Source organism: Bidens hawaiensis, unplaced genomic scaffold, assembly GCF_021521415.1.
Source record: "Bidens hawaiensis isolate Kalapana, Puna unplaced genomic scaffold, B.hawaiensis_p1.1 tig00014709_1, whole genome shotgun sequence".
NCBI lineage: Eukaryota > Viridiplantae > Streptophyta > Magnoliopsida > Asterales > Asteraceae > Bidens > Bidens hawaiensis.
In genome coordinates this window covers 518785-537683 of record NW_027492286.1, presented here as the reverse complement: position 1 = coordinate 537683, position 18899 = coordinate 518785, and the positions used below count along the sequence as shown (strand labels likewise).

At 37.0% G+C, this 18899-nt stretch overlaps 1 protein-coding gene and 2 pseudogenes across 2 annotated transcripts; all 3 read left to right on the top strand.

Moving 5' to 3' along the window:
- The first annotated feature begins 7047 nt into the window (after positions 1 to 7047).
- Positions 7048 to 15986, top strand: LOC143547304 (kinesin-like protein KIN-14I; annotated as a pseudogene). Its single transcript, XR_013137751.1, has 17 exons — positions 7048 to 7198; positions 7472 to 7638; positions 7734 to 7877; positions 7969 to 8157; positions 8241 to 8300; positions 8407 to 8481; positions 9132 to 9194; positions 9275 to 9349; positions 9892 to 9960; positions 10034 to 11023; positions 11100 to 11181; positions 11656 to 11925; positions 12023 to 12129; positions 12804 to 13234; positions 14115 to 14368; positions 14447 to 14804; positions 15684 to 15986. The product of XR_013137751.1 is annotated as a kinesin-like protein KIN-14I (transcript).
- Positions 15987 to 16399: 413 nt separating this feature from the next.
- LOC143547303 (bidirectional sugar transporter SWEET16-like) lies at positions 16400 to 16940 on the top strand. The gene is made up of 3 exons (XM_077038759.1): positions 16400 to 16484; positions 16580 to 16616; positions 16700 to 16940. The coding sequence occupies exons 1-3, from the start codon at positions 16451 to 16453 to the stop codon at positions 16938 to 16940; spliced, it is 312 nt and encodes a 103-aa protein (XP_076894874.1). The 5' UTR covers positions 16400 to 16450.
- Positions 16941 to 17375: 435 nt separating this feature from the next.
- LOC143547301 (bidirectional sugar transporter SWEET17 pseudogene) lies at positions 17376 to 17975 on the top strand (annotated as a pseudogene).
- Positions 17976 to 18899: the final 924 nt, after the last annotated feature.

The window sequence follows — 18899 nt, the reverse complement described above, 5'->3', positions numbered from 1 at the left end:
ATTGAATCCACCCATGCTCGAGACAACCCCATCTCATTCCATGAACTACATGAGAAACTCATTAACCATGAGTTATCTCTTGCTCAACAAAACCCACCCGTGGCCAACATACACCAACCAACAACTGCTTTTGTGGCCCATGCCCGTCAATCCTCCAAACCATGGCACAACAAAAACCAATCAGCCAACTATAACAAAAATGATGGCATACTCCTCACACCAAGCCAATCATCTCTTCGTCCTTTTTTAGGAAAATGTCAATTTTGTTTTAAACAAGGACATTCCTTAACCTCTTGTTATGCCTTCAAGAAACAATATCCCCAAGTGGCCCTACCATCTCTCCCTAAATCAAACAAACCTCAAGCTCACATGATGGGAGTTTCGAATACAAATGCCAAAAGTACCCCTTGGCTCTTTGATAGCGGTGCTTCCCACCATATCACCAATGACATCAATGCCTTATCTCTCCACACACCCTATGATGGAACCGATGAACTTGCCATCGGTGATGGTTCGTCTTTAACTATTACTCATGTTGGCTCATTAAAGATCAATTTCCCAAATACTTCTTTTACTCTTAACAATGTGCTTTGCGTCCCATCTATATCTAAAAATATTATTTCTATTTCAAGATTATGTATTGACAATCACATACTAATGCAATTTTTTTCTTTTCATTTTCTTATCAAGGATTGCAACTCCAATCAAATTCTTCTCCGGGGAACGGCTAGTCGTGGGATATATGAACTTCGTTCAACATCACCACCTTCACTATTTTATGCGCATTCCAATAACTCTTGGCACCATCGTCTTGGACATCCACATCTCCAAGTTTTAAAAGTTTTATCATCTATCATTCCTAATATTAATGTTTCAAACACTAGTTGTAATTCTTGTTGCATTAATAAGAGTCACAAATTACCGTTTCATAATTCTTCTCTTACATCTACAACACCTCTACAATTGATATTTTCCGATGTTTGGACATCTCCAATATTATCAATTGATGGCTATAAATATTACATCATATTTGTAGATCATTTTACCAAATACATTTGGATTTATCCTTTAAAGCATAAATCCGACTCTCTCACCACCTTCATTCGTTTTCAACATCTTGTCGAAAACTATTTCCAAACCAAAATAAAACAATTATTTACCGACAATGGAGGCGAATACATAAAACTTGCTTCTCACCTATCTTCTTGTGGTATCACTCACCTTACTTCTCCACCTCATACTCCCGAACATAATGGCTATGCTGAGCGACGACATCGTCACATAGTCGAAACTGGTCTTACTCTCCTCTCACATGCCCACATACCTTTAAAATTTTGGCCTTTTGCATTTACCACCGCAACCTACTTAATTAATCGCTTGCCCACATCTACACTTCAAAATGATTCACCTTATCACCGTCTTTTCAACAAAATTCCCAATTATGAAAAATTAAGGAATTTTGGTTGTTTGGCATACCCTTGGCTTCGTCCATATTCACATCATAAATTACAATCTCGATCTAAGCCTTGTATATTCATAGGCTACTCTTCCTCTCAAAGTGCATACCATCTTCTTGAACCAATAACAAACAAAGTCTATACCTCAAGACATGTTCATTTTGTAGAGACAACTTTCCCATATCCCACCTTAACTCACACAACACCCACAACTGCAACAGATCCAGACACATGGTTGAGAATCACTATAATTCCACAATCTTTAAATCTTCTCCCATCCACCACGGTGGACCCACCCATCACTCCATATAATAATGAAAACCACACTCAAAGCCAACCAACATCTCAAACTCAATCTGTCACTTCAAGTCCTACTACTACCACTTTCCCTACCACCCAACCTGAAAGTCCACTTCCTTCACCAAATTTAACTACTACTCCCTCATCTATTCCCATCCCAACACAAACTAATAACCCACACACCACTACCCTTCCCGTCATTAGTGAAATACAAACCCGCAACACACGCAAACCAAACTCAAAATATCATAATAATGATTTCTTACTTTACCACTCAATTGTTCAACCATTTCCCGAACCCTCAAACATTACCCAAGCCCTTAAACAACCTCACTGGAGAAAGGCAATGCAAGATGAACATGAAGCTCTCGTTCGTAACAAAACATGGACCCTCGTTCCCCGCGAATCCATTCCTAATCTGGTTGGCTGTAAATTGGTTTTTCGCACAAAATTTAAACTCGACGGTTCTGTTGACCGTTTAAAAGCCCGATTAGTTGCAAAAGGTTTTAATCAAAGACCGGGAATCGATTATATTGAAACCTTTAGTCCGGTTGTTAAACCCGCTTCGCTTCGCCTTATTCTTGCATTAGCCGCCTCTCACAGTTGGTCTTTACGACAACTTGATATCAATAATGCCTTTCTTCAAGGCACACTCAACGAATCCGTTTACATGTCCCAACCACCAAGGTTCATTGACCCGTCTCTCTCAACTCACGTTTGTAAATTGCACAAAGCTATTTATGGTCTTCGACAAGCGTCTCGCGCTTGGTATGACGAACTCAAATCGTTTCTCATCTCCAATCATTTTAAACCAACTATTTCTGATCCCTCTCTCTTCATTCATCGTTCTACCACCTCCCCCATTTATATTCTAGTATATGTCGATGACATTATCATCACCGGTCCTAACCCGTCTCTTGTTTCCTCTTTCATCAATTCTCTTGCCAACAAATTTTCCCTAAAGGATTTGGGCAACCTTTCTTATTTTCTAGGTATCGAAGTTCTTCCCCACTCCGATGGCCTTTTTCTTTCCCAAAGCAAATACATACTCGATCTTCTTAATAAAACCAACATGAGTGATTGCAAACCGGCAACTACACCTATGACAACATCGGTCCATTATAACACCACTGATGGGTCACAATTACCTAATCCTACCAAATATAGGTCCATCGTTGGGGCCTTACAATACTTATCTTTAACCCGTCTTGATGTTGTTTTTGCAGTAAACAAATTGTCACAATTCATGCATCGCCCAACAAATATCCATTGGGACGCCCTAAAGCGATTGCTTCGTTATTTACATGGTACTCTTCATCATGGTTTGCTTATTCGCCGTAATTCACCTTTGCAATTACATGCTTCTACGGATGCGGATTGGGCGGGTGACAAAGAAACTTATAGAAGTACAACGGGATACATTGTTTATCTTGGTTCAAACCCCATTGCATGGACTTCTAAGCGACAACCAACTTTGGCTCGTTCATCTACAGAAGCTGAATTTCGAGCCGTTGCGTCAACAACAACCGAGGTACAATGGATTATTTCTTTAATGACCGAGCTTGGCTACGAATCCACAATCACTCCAACTATTTATTGTGATAACCTTAGTGCAACCCACTACTCGGCGAATCCTATCTTTCACTCACGAATGAAACATTTAGCACTTGATTTTCATTTTGTTCGTGAAAAGGTGCAAACAGGTATTATACGGGTAACACATATTAAAGGAGATGATCAAGTAGCAGATGCTTTAACTAAACCATTGCTTAAAACACGCTACCACGAGTTACTATCCAAGATCGGACTTCTCTCTCGATCGTCCATCTTGAGGGGCGATATTAAGACACAACATGGTCAACACCATACCCGACCCACAGTTCATTTGGTTCCCCCCAAATTCAAGTTTTGAAATTTGTAACATTTATTTTTATGTAACCTCCTTGTAATAATTGTATTTGTTATTCCTTGATCTTGGCCATGCATTATGCCTTGATCTTAGCTATTCTCTTGTATATGTAACCTTCCCTAGTTAATGAAAATATCAAGTTGATTGACCATCATTTTATAACACTTACCCATACACTTACCCTGTATTCGTCTCATTTTTTAACGAGGGGGAAGAAAGGAAAAGAGAGGAAAATATAAATAAATCATATGCTAGAAAATATAAACATATTATCATCCTTTCAAATTCAAAGAGATTAGAAGAGAAAATATTTATGTTTAATTATAATTTTTATCAATTCCTAAATTACCCTTATATCTAACTCCATATTATAGTTTACTTAAAGGGTATAATAGGAAAATGTATCTTTCTTTTCTTTTCTTCTTAACTCGGGAACACCTAAAATGTTTAATTTCCCTTCTTTTTCTTCCCTTTTTATTAAACCCGGGAACACAAAATAAAATCACACATTTTCTTTCCCCTAGCTTTTTTTCCTGTCATAATTCCCCTTCCCTCCCCTCCCTTCGTTAAATGAGACTTGGGAACACATCGTTAAATTTCGCGAGACTAGCAAATGATACTAGATACCGATGGTACCAAATCATCACTTCGGTACAGTACTGATATCAATGTTTTAAGAAAATTGGGATTGATAGCGGTCGGTATCGTACCAGTATTTACCGAATTTTCACATACGGTACCGGTACTGGTTCCAAATCAAGCATTTTTGGTAATGGTACCGGTGTGATACAAAGCTCGTACCTGGTTTCCCATTGACCTTGCACTTGCAAAAATTTGAACGGGACAACCTCGTATTTGTAAGGTGTGATACCATTAGATTAAAGTATTAAACCAATACTATTATTTATTCCCCCTGCTTTTGGATACAAATTCAAGCCAAATTATGTAAAACTGAATTTCTAAAATTTGGATCAATATTTTTAACTCTTTAGTTAAAAGAGACGATGGATTGATATATTTTTTTGTGTAATTAAAGGATAAATGTTTGATAAGTTTAAATTGTTTAGTTGAGCAAATTGATAATTCTATAATGCTAATCTGTCAACTAGTTTATTGCCCGTTTTTACAACCACATACTTATTTATGAGTTACGACGCACATATTCATTCGCTTACAACGCGTTTCACTTGTTGAGATAAATTGGTTACACGAGTCATGTTATGGAATGAGTATATACTCTAGTGATATAAAGTATGCAATTGTGGTGGCACCTTCATTCAACTTTGTATTTTGTCCACTTTGTGTATTTGACAAAATAAACAAATAGATAATGGAAAATAAGTATTAAATAATGTTTTTGCGAATCATAATAAGCCTTTGGTTCATTTTAAAAATACATTTTTCAAAGCAAAGCCGAGACATCTCGAGGTTAGATGACAGGCAAAATTTTTTTTTCAAAATATGAGTTGATTTTATACAAAATATTATTTGGTTATAACTTATAACAAATGATACAACAAATTAATTCAAGTCTATTCAAATCCGACAAACAATTAAAACGAACAATAATTATATAACTTATTATCGTAGAAAAGGCTCAAAATGCTTAGCACCATGAAATGTTGCCATCAATGTCTCCATCACTTACTCGAGATCGTCTGCACCACTATAACCGCCACCCCACCACCATTGTCCGTCTCAGTCACTGTCGCTCCAACCACCACACTCACGGCCTTGTACTTGTCTCCACCACTGTCTCCGCCAAAACCACCTCCATATCACCATCAATCATTATAAAAAAAACTACTGATGAAAATGTTTTTGATATTTTTTTATAAAACCTGATTTTTTTACACAAATAAATACTTTTTCTAGTATTTATAAAAGAGAAAATTCTAATTTGACTCCCTGAAATATATCGTCGGGAGACGGAATAGCCACTAAAAACGAAATTGCGCATTTTGAACGTCTGTGATATTTGGGCGGGTCAGTCCATGCCATTTCGTCAGTTGACTATTGGTATTATAGTAATAATACCAACATATTAAGGGTATTTTAGTAACTTCTTCTAATAAATAACAAATATAATAACAATAGTAATAATAATAATAATAATAATAATTGTAGAACAGCAGCAAGTAATTAGAACAACATCATATCATCTTCATATTAGAACAACAACATCATCTCATCTTCATCATCATCAACCTCAAATCCTCAAACCCACCACCAAGTAATCCCTCTTAATATCATCATCTTCATCATCAGTTTAATAACAAGTCATCAAATCTCTCAAATCCTCAAACTCTAGATTTCATCACTCAAACCCTCAAATCTCTCAAATCTCATCACCAATCGCTTCAATAATTCAACCACCGCACCCATAAATCATTCCGATCAAAACCCCTAACCTCCGGCACCACGCCGCCGCCACGGCAGCCACCGCCGCCATGGATTCTGGCCATCTCGTTTTTCCGGTCATGTGTCTTTTAGTGCTTTTATGTTTCGGGCTGGGGTGAAATTAGAGAACGGTGAGGGTGAAATTGTATGTTTCGGGCGGGGGTCGCGTTCGCCGCCGAACCCAACTTTTACTTGGCCGCCGCCGTTGTCCAGAACGACTACGGTGGTGGTGGTGGTGGAGGACATTGGGTTTCTGGTGAGTGGTGCGTAACATAAGATTATTATTATTATTATTATTATTATTATTACTATTATTATTATTATTATTATTATACCAAACTTAAGAATTGGGCAGCCATGGATGAAATTTTGGTTCTCAGATTACTATTATTATTATACCAAATTAGAATTATAGATTTTGGACAAGATTTGAAAAAGCCCCAAATTTAAAAAATAGGGTTCTTGAGATGAAGAAGATTATGGGTTAGATGCTGAAGATTTTGGGTTAGATGATGAAGATGAAGATATGGGGGTAAAATGGTCATTTCAACTTTTTTTGGTTAGTCAACGCCGGTCAACTGACGGGAATGGCACATACTAACCCGCCCAAATACGTCCAAAATGCGCAATTTCGTTTTCAGGGGCTATTCCATCTCCCGACGATATATTTCAGGGAGTCAAATTGGAATTTTCTCTTTATAAAAAATACTAGTAAAAAATAACATATATGCATGCTATACTATATATACTCTTGTTGACTTAAATTGAATAATAATAATAATAATAACCTCCAATAAAATAGGGATGCATGTAAATTATGAACCGATGGGAGCTTCTTTCCATGGCGACAACCACGGAACAAGAAGAAATCACAAACTTCAATTACAACCTTCAATCATCATCATCAAACACCACCCAGAAGGGTGTCAAGATTTCTGTTCTGGGCATCATTCCGATTTCAATTTCATTGATTGATTAACAATGGCTGAACCTGAAGACCAATCGGCAATGGAGCTTTCTGATCTTGATGCGTTGGAGTTCTCTGTGGCTTCAATGATTGAACAAGTCCTTATGGAGCATTGGCGTAAATTGACCGATCTTCATACATCGTCCAAAAGCGATTCGAAGATCGGTATGTTTGTTTGTTTTTCTTTCATGCACACCACCTGTTCAACGTAATGCCAATTCATAAAATGAGATAATTTGGGGCTAATTATAAGTTTTCTGTAATTAAAAGAAATGAAGTTACAAATGGCACATAAGTACATAGCCTGTTTGATTGATGAAATGTCGGAACAAGAATTCGACTTTTACGTTGCGTTTTTGAGGAGGAAATTTGGGGGTTATGTGTTATGTAAATTTGGATTAATAAAGATCTGATTTTTGGGGTGTTTAAAATTCTCAGCAATAAAAAGAAATGAAGCTACAAGATGGCTGAGAAAGTGTGTCGGTGTGGTGGCTGCAAAAGATCTGCCAGCTGAACCTTCAGAACAGAACTTTAGAATGGGATTAAGAAGTGGGCTTATTCTTTGCAGTGCTCTTAACAAGACCGAGGCCGGTGCTGTTCCGAAAGTAACCGTCTTTACTCGCTTATTGGTTTCTTGATTCTGTTTATAACCTTATCTTGTGATGATAAAGGTATTGAGTTATGTGATTTGGTTTCTCAGCTTGTGGGAGTGCCTGCTGATTCGGTTACTATACCTGATGGACCACCTCTATCATCATCTCCGTATTATGAAAATATCACAAATTTTTTGTCAGCGGTTGCAGAAAGAGGGCTCCCAACTTTTGAAGGTGCTGATTTAGAACAGGTGAAAGTTATCAAGAAACCAGAATCATTTGCAGATTTTTAAAATTTAAATGTTGTTTTGTTTATTCGGTTATTCTGATTGTAATTTGCAGGGAGGGAGGTTACCTAAAGTTGTGAACTGTGTGCTAGCGTTGAAAGCTTATGGTGAATGGAAAAAGGCAGGCGCACTTGGAAAGTTTAAGTATTTAGGGAACCGAAAACCAACTTCAAAAAGGAAGCAAATGGTTTGTAACTCATTGGATATGAACAAATGTGGTAATTTGTGGAGGAAATGTGAAAAGGTTAGTGCGTTTTCGTTTCTTGTTTAGGAAATTATGCAATGAGTAAAACCATTTGATAATCAAGTGATTCTTGTACTTGTAAGCCTCTTCATGCGCGTGCTCGTGATCTTCTTTCGGGTCATAAGCCACGAGACATTCCTTTGGTGAGTATTCTACGACTGGGAAATTCTATATTATGTGTACTGTGCTGAATTGGCTATAATCTTAAGGTACATGTGTATCTAACTATTTTCCCGCTTGTGCCACTAGATTGTTGAATTTGTGTTGATCAAACTCGCGGAGGATTATGAACGAAGATTAGCCATCCACAAAGAAACGATAAAGGTGCATACCATTGAAACTGAACAAAATGCGCGCTCACACACACACACACACACATATATATAATATATGTGTGTGTGTGTATGCAAAATACACTCAATCTCTTAGGACTAGAGGTGGCAATATGGACGCATATACCTACAAAACGACTGGTTTGGAGTTGTATTTTTCTCCAACCGGTCAATGGGTAAAGTTTTGAAGCTCTGTAAAACTGGAAACGAGTCAAATGAATTGAAAGTCTCTTGACGTGTTTTCAAACTTTCAAAGTGGTGGTGCAGTGGTAAGTGCTTGAGTCCCTCTAGAAGAGGTCTCAGGTTCAACTTCCACTGGTTTTCTCTTCCCTTCCTCGAAGGTCACATGTGGCATGCCTAGCGCAAGCTGTGTTTTACCTGATTCCATTTATTAGCAGGGTGTTGTTTGGGTCTAGTAAGTTTTAACTTTTAACCCAACCAACTCCATTTTGCCACCTCTACTTGGGATCTTGTTTTAATGTGGCTTGCGGTCTCAAGTCTGAGGGCAAAACATATCTAGTGACTAAAATAACTAAAAGCTTTGTGGTTCGTACGGAGGGGATGCTTTACATGAAATGCCAAATACCATTGCTATGCTACTGCATCAAATGTGATTAACTTATAGTGGTGGCGGTTTGACAGGTTGCTCTTGAAACCGCTCCTCCCGTAAAGAAGGAAGTGAAAAAGCCTGTTCCTGACGTAAAGGTATAGTTGTGACTTGTGACTAGCATCCAATTTCCGCACTTTCTTTTACACTTTTTGATCCTTTGTTCACGACATGGCAGGCATCCCCCAGGAATATAATAAGCGAGATGGAAAACAAAGCAAGAGCAATGCTCAAGAAAGAGGAGTTTGTAAAGGTATGGCTATGGCCAAGCTCATAAGTTTTTTCAACTATAGCATTTCATGCGCTCTATTACATGTGGCAAAATGCGTGGGTCGCATGTAGGGGTCAAAATGGTTAGTTTAGAGGGTTCAGGTTGCACGGGTCAAGCACAAGTAACTTTTTATAAATAATTAGCGTCAAATATGAGTAAACAAACAAACAAAACCTACCTAGTAGCTATTTGTAGGGTCTGGGAGGGTGAGATGAGACAAACCTTTCCTCTATCCCAACAAATAGATAGGCTGCTAACGGTGAGACCCTGAACTCTAAAAATTGTTTTTTACGTGTACAATATAATATAGTATAATGTGGTGTTATATGACTTTAGTAAGTTATATGACTTTAGTAATAGTATAATTAAAAAAAATATTAAGAGACTTTTCATTAAGGATACATTTTTGGGGACTTTTGATCTTTTGGCTAGCTGGAACCAGTTGACCCGTTTCCTTTTAAGTTTTCTACTTTTTCATTTTACCGTTTAGCAAGATATAAGTACTTGATTCACCCTCTTGACAGCCACAAACTAAAAATGACGAGAAAGAAGAGGATCCGAACTCAGAGACCAAAGGAAAGGAAGAAACAAAGGTATGAATAACTAACTTCCAATAGGCTCACCTACTGATTCAACAATATTTTGATTGGTTCACCTGCATGACAGTCCTTTAGCAACATAATGAGTGAGATGAGAAAGAAATCAAACAAATTTGAAAAGAATGCAACCACAGATACCACGAAGCCCACCGGTGATACAAACACCGAGATCAAGAAGAATGTAACCGTGGATACCGCAAAGCCAACTAGTGATACAAAAACTGAGATCAAGAAGAACGTACACGCAGATACCATGAAGCCAACTAGTGATATAAGCGAGGCCAAGAAGAATGTAAGCATAGATACCATGAAGCCCGCTAGTGATATAAAGAGCGAGATCAAGAAGAATGTAACCGTAGAGACCATAAAGCCCACAAGTGATACAAAGGAGATAAAAAGGAATGTAACTGTAGACGCCGTGAAGCCTACTAGTGTTGTAGATAACAAGACGAAAGAGAAAGCAACCACAAAAGCTGTGATTTCCACCACTAGTGATGTAAGTAAAGAGATTGCAAAGAAGATAACCGTGGATTCCGTTAAAGATGAGTTCCAAGAAGATGAAGCCGAGGAATCCCCTATTGAGGATGAGACGGAAGACGATGAACCCATTGCTGATGATGAGGTGGAAGACGATATAGACATGGATTCCATTAGGGCTGAGGTACTTGCTGAGATGGGAGAGGATCCCGTTAGTGAGGAAGAAAATGAAGAAGAAGAAGAATTAATCGCGGCTGAGGAAGATGTGAGTGGTGATGTATATGGTGAGCTGGAAAGGAAGAAAAAGATGGAAAAAAAACTAGAACTAAAGGATAAAGAGATTGAAAAAGTAAGAGAAACTGAAAAGCAGAAACAAATGGAAAGAGAAGCCGAAATGGAAAAGAAGAGAGAAGCTAAAAGGAAGAGAGATATGGAAAGGAAATTAGTAATGGAAAAGAAAGCGGCTCAAGATGAGAAGGAAGAGAGATACTACACTTGGGTTAGTAATGAAAATGATAGATTAAAACAAAGTTATGCAAAGCAGCAAAGTATGGTTCAACACCAACATAAAGAGTTACAAGTATATTCTCTACCATATGAAAAAAAAGTTTTATCCTATTCTGCATAACTCTAATGAAGATTTTGATACCACACAGGCATTGAAAAACATCTTTTCTACCGCAAAAGCAGATTTACAGTTACTGAGAACAAACTATCAAGAGGAGGTCAACAATTTAGGTACAATCTTCACATTTTTGTTCAAATTTAACAACCGTGAAGGTGGCTAATTTTGACTCATTTATTTATGAATGGGTCGATCTGGGTTGTGTTATATCTGATGATTTAAATGTTTAGCTAATGGGGCTTGAAAGCTTCCCTGTGTACGGGTGTAAACGAGTTGAGCCCAAGCTCGAGCTTGGCTCGTTTAAGCTTAACCTGATTTGAGCTCTTCGCGAGCTTATCTCAAGTAGCTCACGAGCAATTCATCTCGTTTACACTCCTAGCGTTAAGTACATTTTTTGCATGCCCTTCTTAAATTGTGTTATTCAAGAATCTAGGTAACTTCTGTGATAATTTTGTTTTTGTTATTATTAACTATTTATGGAAATGGGCAAAAAGTGTTTATGGATTGGGCCATTTCGGCCCATTACCCAACCCACCCGACCCACCATCTTGCCACGACAATTGATAACATGGCTTCTTTTTGATCAGGTAAACACTTGATGACTTTGGCTCAAGCGGCATCAGGGTACCGTAAAGTTGTAGATGAAAACAGAAAGTTATATAATCTAGTACAAGACCTGAAAGGAAGTATCAGGGTTTTCCTTAGATTGAGGCCAGCTTTTGGAACTGTAAAAAAACCGAGCTGTTGTGACTGCATTGATGATGCAACTATGGCAGTTATCACACCTGTAAAAGGTGGAAAAGACACTCGCAAAATTTTCACTTTTAATAGAGTTTTTGGTCCAAGTGCAACTCAATGTAGGTCACTAATGTCTCAAAAGTCAATCTCCTATTCTTTTCATTATTACATTCTCTTTCTATATACATCTTTTATGTTTCCATGTTGTTCTTGTAGCTTTGGTGTATGTTGATACACAACCATTGATCCGTTCCGTCCTTGATGGATACAACGTTTGCATATTTGCATATGGTCAAACAGGATCAGGGAAAACTTTCACAATGGTAACAACTAGTTCACTACAACGGGGATGAAAATAATGCACATTCTTTATAAAAACCAACATATTTTCTTATTTTTCTAAAAAAAGGTCCCAAAACCAAATTTTGGTTTATTAAAGTCCCTCAAATCTGATTCCTTTAGCCACATTTTATGTTATCTAGATTATGTACTCTGTATTGTACAAGTAAGATTTTTGGATCGGGGGTCCTAGCGAGGCTTTTACCCTCATTGCACCCCCCCTAGACCTATACAAATGGCTATACTGTCATTAGTGGGATTATATTGGGTATGTTTGTTCGTTTCATGTCCCTCAATTTCTAAAAAACACATGAAAAAGTTACTAAACTAGTTTTAATGTATCAAAGTCCCGTTTTTTTAAAGATAATGACTTATTGCGTAAAAATGATGAATGCCACTTTATCAAATTTTGACCTGTTTGAGAGTCAGCAAGTCATTATTTTAAAAAAAATCACTAGTACATGCATTTTTGACAAGTTTAGGGGCTTCAATATACACAAAATAATTTAGTGACATTTCATGTATTTTCTACACGTTGAGAACTTTAATACAGCAAAATTAAGTGACCTTTTCTTGTGAAAAATAGGAAAGTATAGTAGTTTTTATGGTATTAATCCTTAAACCATATCTGACAACCGACTATGCCTTTGTTTTGCAGACTGGACCTGATGTCTTCACAACAGAAACTATGGGAGTAAACTACCGGTCACTAAACGATCTGTTTGAAATCCAACAAGCTAGGAAGGACATGATTGCCTATACAGTTTGTGTTCAGATGCTTGAAATTTACAATGAAATGGTCCGGGATCTCCTTAGTACAGACGGTGCTACCAAGAAATATCCTTTTTTATACGCTTTTAGTTTTTTGTTATTATTATTCACTTATCACCACGCGTTGTCTAGTTTGTGTTCTTAACCACCGACCACATTAGAAATACGACTCGGTACCGCAGACGGAATAAACGTACCAGAGGCGGCTCTTATACCTGTTTCAAAAACGGAAGATGTTATACGTTTGATGAACCTCGGTCACAAAAACCGTGCTGTTGGTTCTACTGCAATGAACCAACGTAGTAGTCGTTCTCACAGGTGCCGCCTCATCCTTATTCATAGTTATCTATAAAAGTGGAAACTTTAACCCATGGATTGACTTGGTCAAACTTTAGTTAAAAGGGAAACGAGTCAAACTTGTTGAAAGTCTGTTGATGTGTATTTTTAATACATGCAACCTTCTTTGGTTCAAATATTTGGATTATTACTGTTATGATTATTGCAGTCATAGTTAAACACATTTCTGTTTGTAAATAATGGAAAAAAGTTTTACAGGTAGACCTGTAAATGACTCTTAACATTCAACAGGAAGTTCGTTTACTTGATAAACAAATTAACATGAACACATGTTTCGTTCATTCATTAATGTTCTAAAATTTGTTTGCTTTTGTTCATTAGTTTCATTTATTTTTCGTTTGTTTACGTTCAATTACATATTCTTTAAAGTTTTTAGCTCATTATAATTCGGTGTAGTTCTAATAACCTTAGGGCCCAACACATTGTTGTTGACAGTATTTTTAATTGATTTTAGCTCAGTTATGTTCGTTCATCTAAGTTAAGTTATATCATTCGTTTATGTTTGTGAACTGTTTGCTTGTACTGTTAACGAATGAACATAAACGAACATGAACGTGTTCATTTTCTTAACGAATGAACACTAACAAGAAAACCCCGCTTGTTTAATCGTTCGTGGTTGATCGCTTATTTGGTTAAGGTTAAATGAACGAACACAAACATGTTCCGTTCGTGTTCGTTCAGTTCGTTTACAAGCCTAATAAAGGTGGCAATTAAAACCCATTTAGTTATAAATGGGAAAAGTCTCCTAATGTCTATATCTAATGCATGCAACCTTTTGTTTAGTGAATTTTGCGTATGTAAACAATGACAATAGCTTATGCTTGTTATTATATCATTGCAGTTGCCTCACGGTTCACGTTAGTGGAAAGGATTTGACATCCGGCTCAACGGTTAGAGGCTGTATGCATCTGGTTGATCTTGCAGGAAGTGAACGAGCAGACAAAACCGAAGCCACGGGTGATCGATTAAAGGAAGCAACATTCATTAATAAATCACTTTCTGCTTTAGGAGACGTTATCGCTTCTCTTGCCCAAAAAAGCTCACATGTTCCTTATAGGAACAGTAAACTCACCCTCTTACTCCAAGACGCTCTCGGTAACAACTCCCTTTTTTGAAAATTATATATATACTTTTAAATTTATTTCACTAGGCGTGTGACTGTGAATTTACTAGGAGGGCAGGCCAAGACACTTATGTTTATCCATGTAAGTCCTGATCCGGATACGGTTGGGGAAACGATTAGCACGCTAAAGTTTGCTGAAAGGGTGTCAACGGTGGAGCTTGGGGCGGCCAAATCTAATAACGTGGACACGGATTTGAAGCAGTTGAAAGAACAGGTGGCGTCTCTTAAGGCGGCGTTGTCCCGAGATGGTGGAGAAGATGGTGGTAATGGAGAGGGCGGTGATGAGGAAGATGATGGTCTGGATGGGGCATCCAGTGAGTGCTCTGATGCTGACTCGCAGCCTCAGAAGGCAGCTAATGGTGCTGCTGCTGCAAAGAAGCCTGCTCCAGCAAAGAGTGCGCCGAGCAAGTAAGATTGTTTGTCGTTTGGTTAATATTATTGTGGATATTTGACCCATTATGGATGAAGCATGGCCTGAACCGACCTGTTCATAGTAAAGTAAAAGATGCAATGGAGCCATGTCGGTTTATATGTGTTCTAACATGCATTTTTGGGGGGTGTAAACAACCCGAGCTGAGCCTGAGTTCGACTAGGCTCAAGCTCAGCTCGTTTCAAACTTTATTTCTAAAGCTCAAGATCGGATCGTTTATTATTTATTAATTAATTTATACATTTATTTATTTTTTAATTATAATTGTTGTATATATATAGTTATTTTTATCATAATTTTATATATAAAATTTATTATTATCTAAATAAACATTTGATATTATAAATAAATATTATATAAAGGATAGACTTGTGAGCCAGCTTGAGCTTGATAAATTAAGTGAAGATCGGGCTCATGCTCGTTCATCGTTTGCTACTTATTTACATGCATTTAACTATATTTTAATAATACTTTTTATATATATAATAATATATATTATTTAGTTACTTTTTATCATTATTTTATATATAAATTTAATAAATATATAGTTAACGTATTAGATGAAAAATATATAAATAATAGGTTCGTTTAGGCTTGCGAGCCAACTCGAGCTCGATAAATGAAGCTCGAGCTTAGGCTCAAGCTTGTTTATGAAACAAGCTTATTTTGAGGGTCGATGTCGTTTAAGCTCGGCTCGATTCGAGCTGATCTCGAGTAGTTTATGAGCGGCTTGGCCCGTTTACACCCCTATTCTTAAACCTGTCTTGAAGTTTAACCAAATTTTTCTTTGATTTTTAAAATTCTTTTCATACATGAAAGAAAATACAACTAACCTCATAATATTTGTGCATTAACAGGGCAGCAGCACCGGCAAAAAAACCTGCGGCTGCAGCTGCAAAAAAACCTGCGGCTGATCCTAAGAAAAAAGGAAAATAAGTATATTTTTTTTAGTTTTATAGTGGCTGCAAGGAGGAAGTTTGTGGCATATTTATCTCTTCAAATCTTTCACTGGAAGGACATGCAGAGAGAGATGAGGGGTGTTTTGACTTTCTGATTTTACATGAGTGATTATTGGTCTATAGTTTATATTGTTCATACATAGAGATACAGTTATTGATTATGTAATATGGTGATACTGGGAATCAGTTTAACGTACAGAGAAGTTGATTCTGTAATAGATCACATGGTTGGATCATGTTTCTTACATTCTTTTCATTTTGTTTAATGTATTAGTTGGTTTAGATTACATAAAGTCACACTAAACCATATTAACAAGCCATTTTGATCATGTTAATTAAACACACATGTATGATGATGGGTCATAACAAGTCAGTTTGGTGTTAAAAGACGTGATGATCAGTATCCAAAATCTTATCTTTAATTAGTATCAATTACCAAAGTATATCAATACCCATGTAAATTGAAGCCAAGAATCTTTCTTATGACTTCTTGTAATTTGTAAACAACCAAAAAAATTATGGTCAAATATACAAAAAGAATAAGAACAGGAATCTAAGCTAAAATCCAACAATTGGTATTATTTTGGAACCCATAAAAACCATCACAAATCACACATTCATTTCATTTCTTATCTAATCTACACATCTCATCGCGTGATCATACAATGGTTGCAGCCGACGTTGTGGTTGGTATCTTAGGTGAGCCTAAATTAATAGCTTGCTTCAAGTACAAGAAACATTTTCTTGTGACAAAAGTAATTAATATTAATTGACTTGTTTGTTTGTTCATGCAGGAAACATCATCTCTATACTGACCTTTTTCTCTCCCATGTGAGTCTAACTTTGATTATTATAAAAAAAAAATTAAAATGAAGTTTCACGTTAACTAATATACCGATCGGTTAATGTTGCAGAGCGCAGTTTAGGCAGATAGTGAAGAGAAAATCTGCGGAAAACTACAATGGGACACCATATGTAGCAACCTTGTTGAGTTGTTCTTTGTGGATCTTGTATGGCTTACTTGACCCTGATGATGGTCTCCTTATTTTCACGACTAACGCGGCTGGGGCCACAATGCAAGCGCTCTACCTTGTTGTGTTATTCATCTATTCCACCAAGGAAAAAAGGGTAACAGATATTATATGCTTTTGGTAGAGATGACATTGGATTAAAAAGGATATATAATCTTTAATTTCTGAGGATCTTGTTCGGCTGAAATTATTCGTCCAAAATTTTAGGTTTCTAGTAAATAATTAGTGTGTCGAATATGATTACAATACGTTCTTGTTTGAACCCATATACATAAACATCACTAGCTCAAGGTTTCCTTACCAAAGAACATGGTCGAAAAATGGCCGTAAATATTAATCATCGAAAAATGGTCACAAATCAGTTACAAAAGAATTTAAATTTTTAACTAAAATAAGTTCTAACTGACAGTCGAAAAATGGTCGTAAAAATTTTCAGGTTCAATACTTCGGGTTCGTGATACTGGACATTGTGTTCTTTGGAATCGTCTTGGCTTTCACACTTGTTGCATAAAGATCACAACGTACATTCACAGGAGTCTTGTGTGCAACTTTCACAACAATGATGTACGTCGCGCCTCTAGCTGCACTGGTACGCCTTTATATTATTCTTCTTGATCGCATCATGGTTGTTCACAACTTTTGAGTGCATTTTAGAGGTTGTGAACCTAAGTACGCAATAACTGTATGCAGAGAACCACAATCAAAACCAAGAGTGTAGAGTATATGCCGATTCTCCTTGTTTTCGCTCTTTTCCTTAATGGATGTGTTTGGCTTACTTTTGCTTTGTTGGTTACAGATATATTTGTCATTGTAAGTTTTCTTGTTATCATCTCCTTGTATCTTTATACAACTTTTTATAAAAAATTATAAAGTGATATGAACAAAGATATTTACTGATATCCCTTGTGTAAACATATTGCAGGTGCCAAATGCATTAGGGATATTACTAGGAACCATACAATTTATTGTTTACTTGAAATTCAAAAATTCGACGCCTGAGGAGAACGATTTAGAGAACGCTTCTTTTGAAAAGCAAATAGAATTTAGAGACATTGATATTCAAGATTCGAATGTGAAACCGAATAATGTAGTTAACCAAAAGTGTACGTTGACTCGACTAGACGCCTTCCCGATCATAAGTGTAGGGGTATGGTACTAAACCCGGCTTACGACCTTAATTTATTATGTTTGGCTTATTTTATTTTATGGACTAATACAATATTATTGGGCTGAGGGGGTTTTGTGGAGGTAACCCTAACTGGGCTAGGCCCATTAGGGTACCATGATGGTGGCCATGAGGCTCCCTATATAAGGAGGTCTCCACCTCCTTATTAAGGGTTGTTGTTCTCAATAAGAGCCACCACCATAACCATTTTTGTGTCTGTAAACAAGAGATCCTCGAGATTTCTTAGCAGTCACCTCCACACCCCCCAAAAGCCATTGCAGATCTGAGCGGAGAAGACGATCCGAGATTTGGTTAGATCTCAAGCTACCGGAGAAGAAGATCGAGTCGTGGTTCGTTCATCTCGAAGACCGGGGAACATCGTCATGGATCAGGTCAGATTCATTTCATGTTTCTACAATAAGGTCACCATCTCTTAGCCCGAACCGAGCAAACTTTAATCTACAACATGAAGATGAGAATGGACATGGTGATGGGAATTGAAGATCTAGTGTTTTTCTTTCATATTGTCATTCTTCTTTCTTGGCGTTGTGCCATGATGTAAAAAGTTAGTATATTTTGTAAAAATTATTATTTATAGGGTATGCATAATGTAAATTTCTGGACGAAATTATCAAGAATTCTTATTGAAAATGGGAGAAATTCACGTAGAGATGAAACTGTTTTGGTTTCTAGACGTTTTACTATTTAAAATGGCGGATCCTAGCATTGTTGCATACCATATCAGGTAGGGTCGGTCCGTGGATCAGCGAAATCAGGCAAGAGCTTTAGGCCCAAACTTAATTAAGACCTGATAAAAACAAAAAAACCATTATATATAAATATATTATAATATGGGAAGGGATATTTTGAGAACTTGATGAGTTATAAGAACTTTAAGAACTCAATTTTGGACCACAC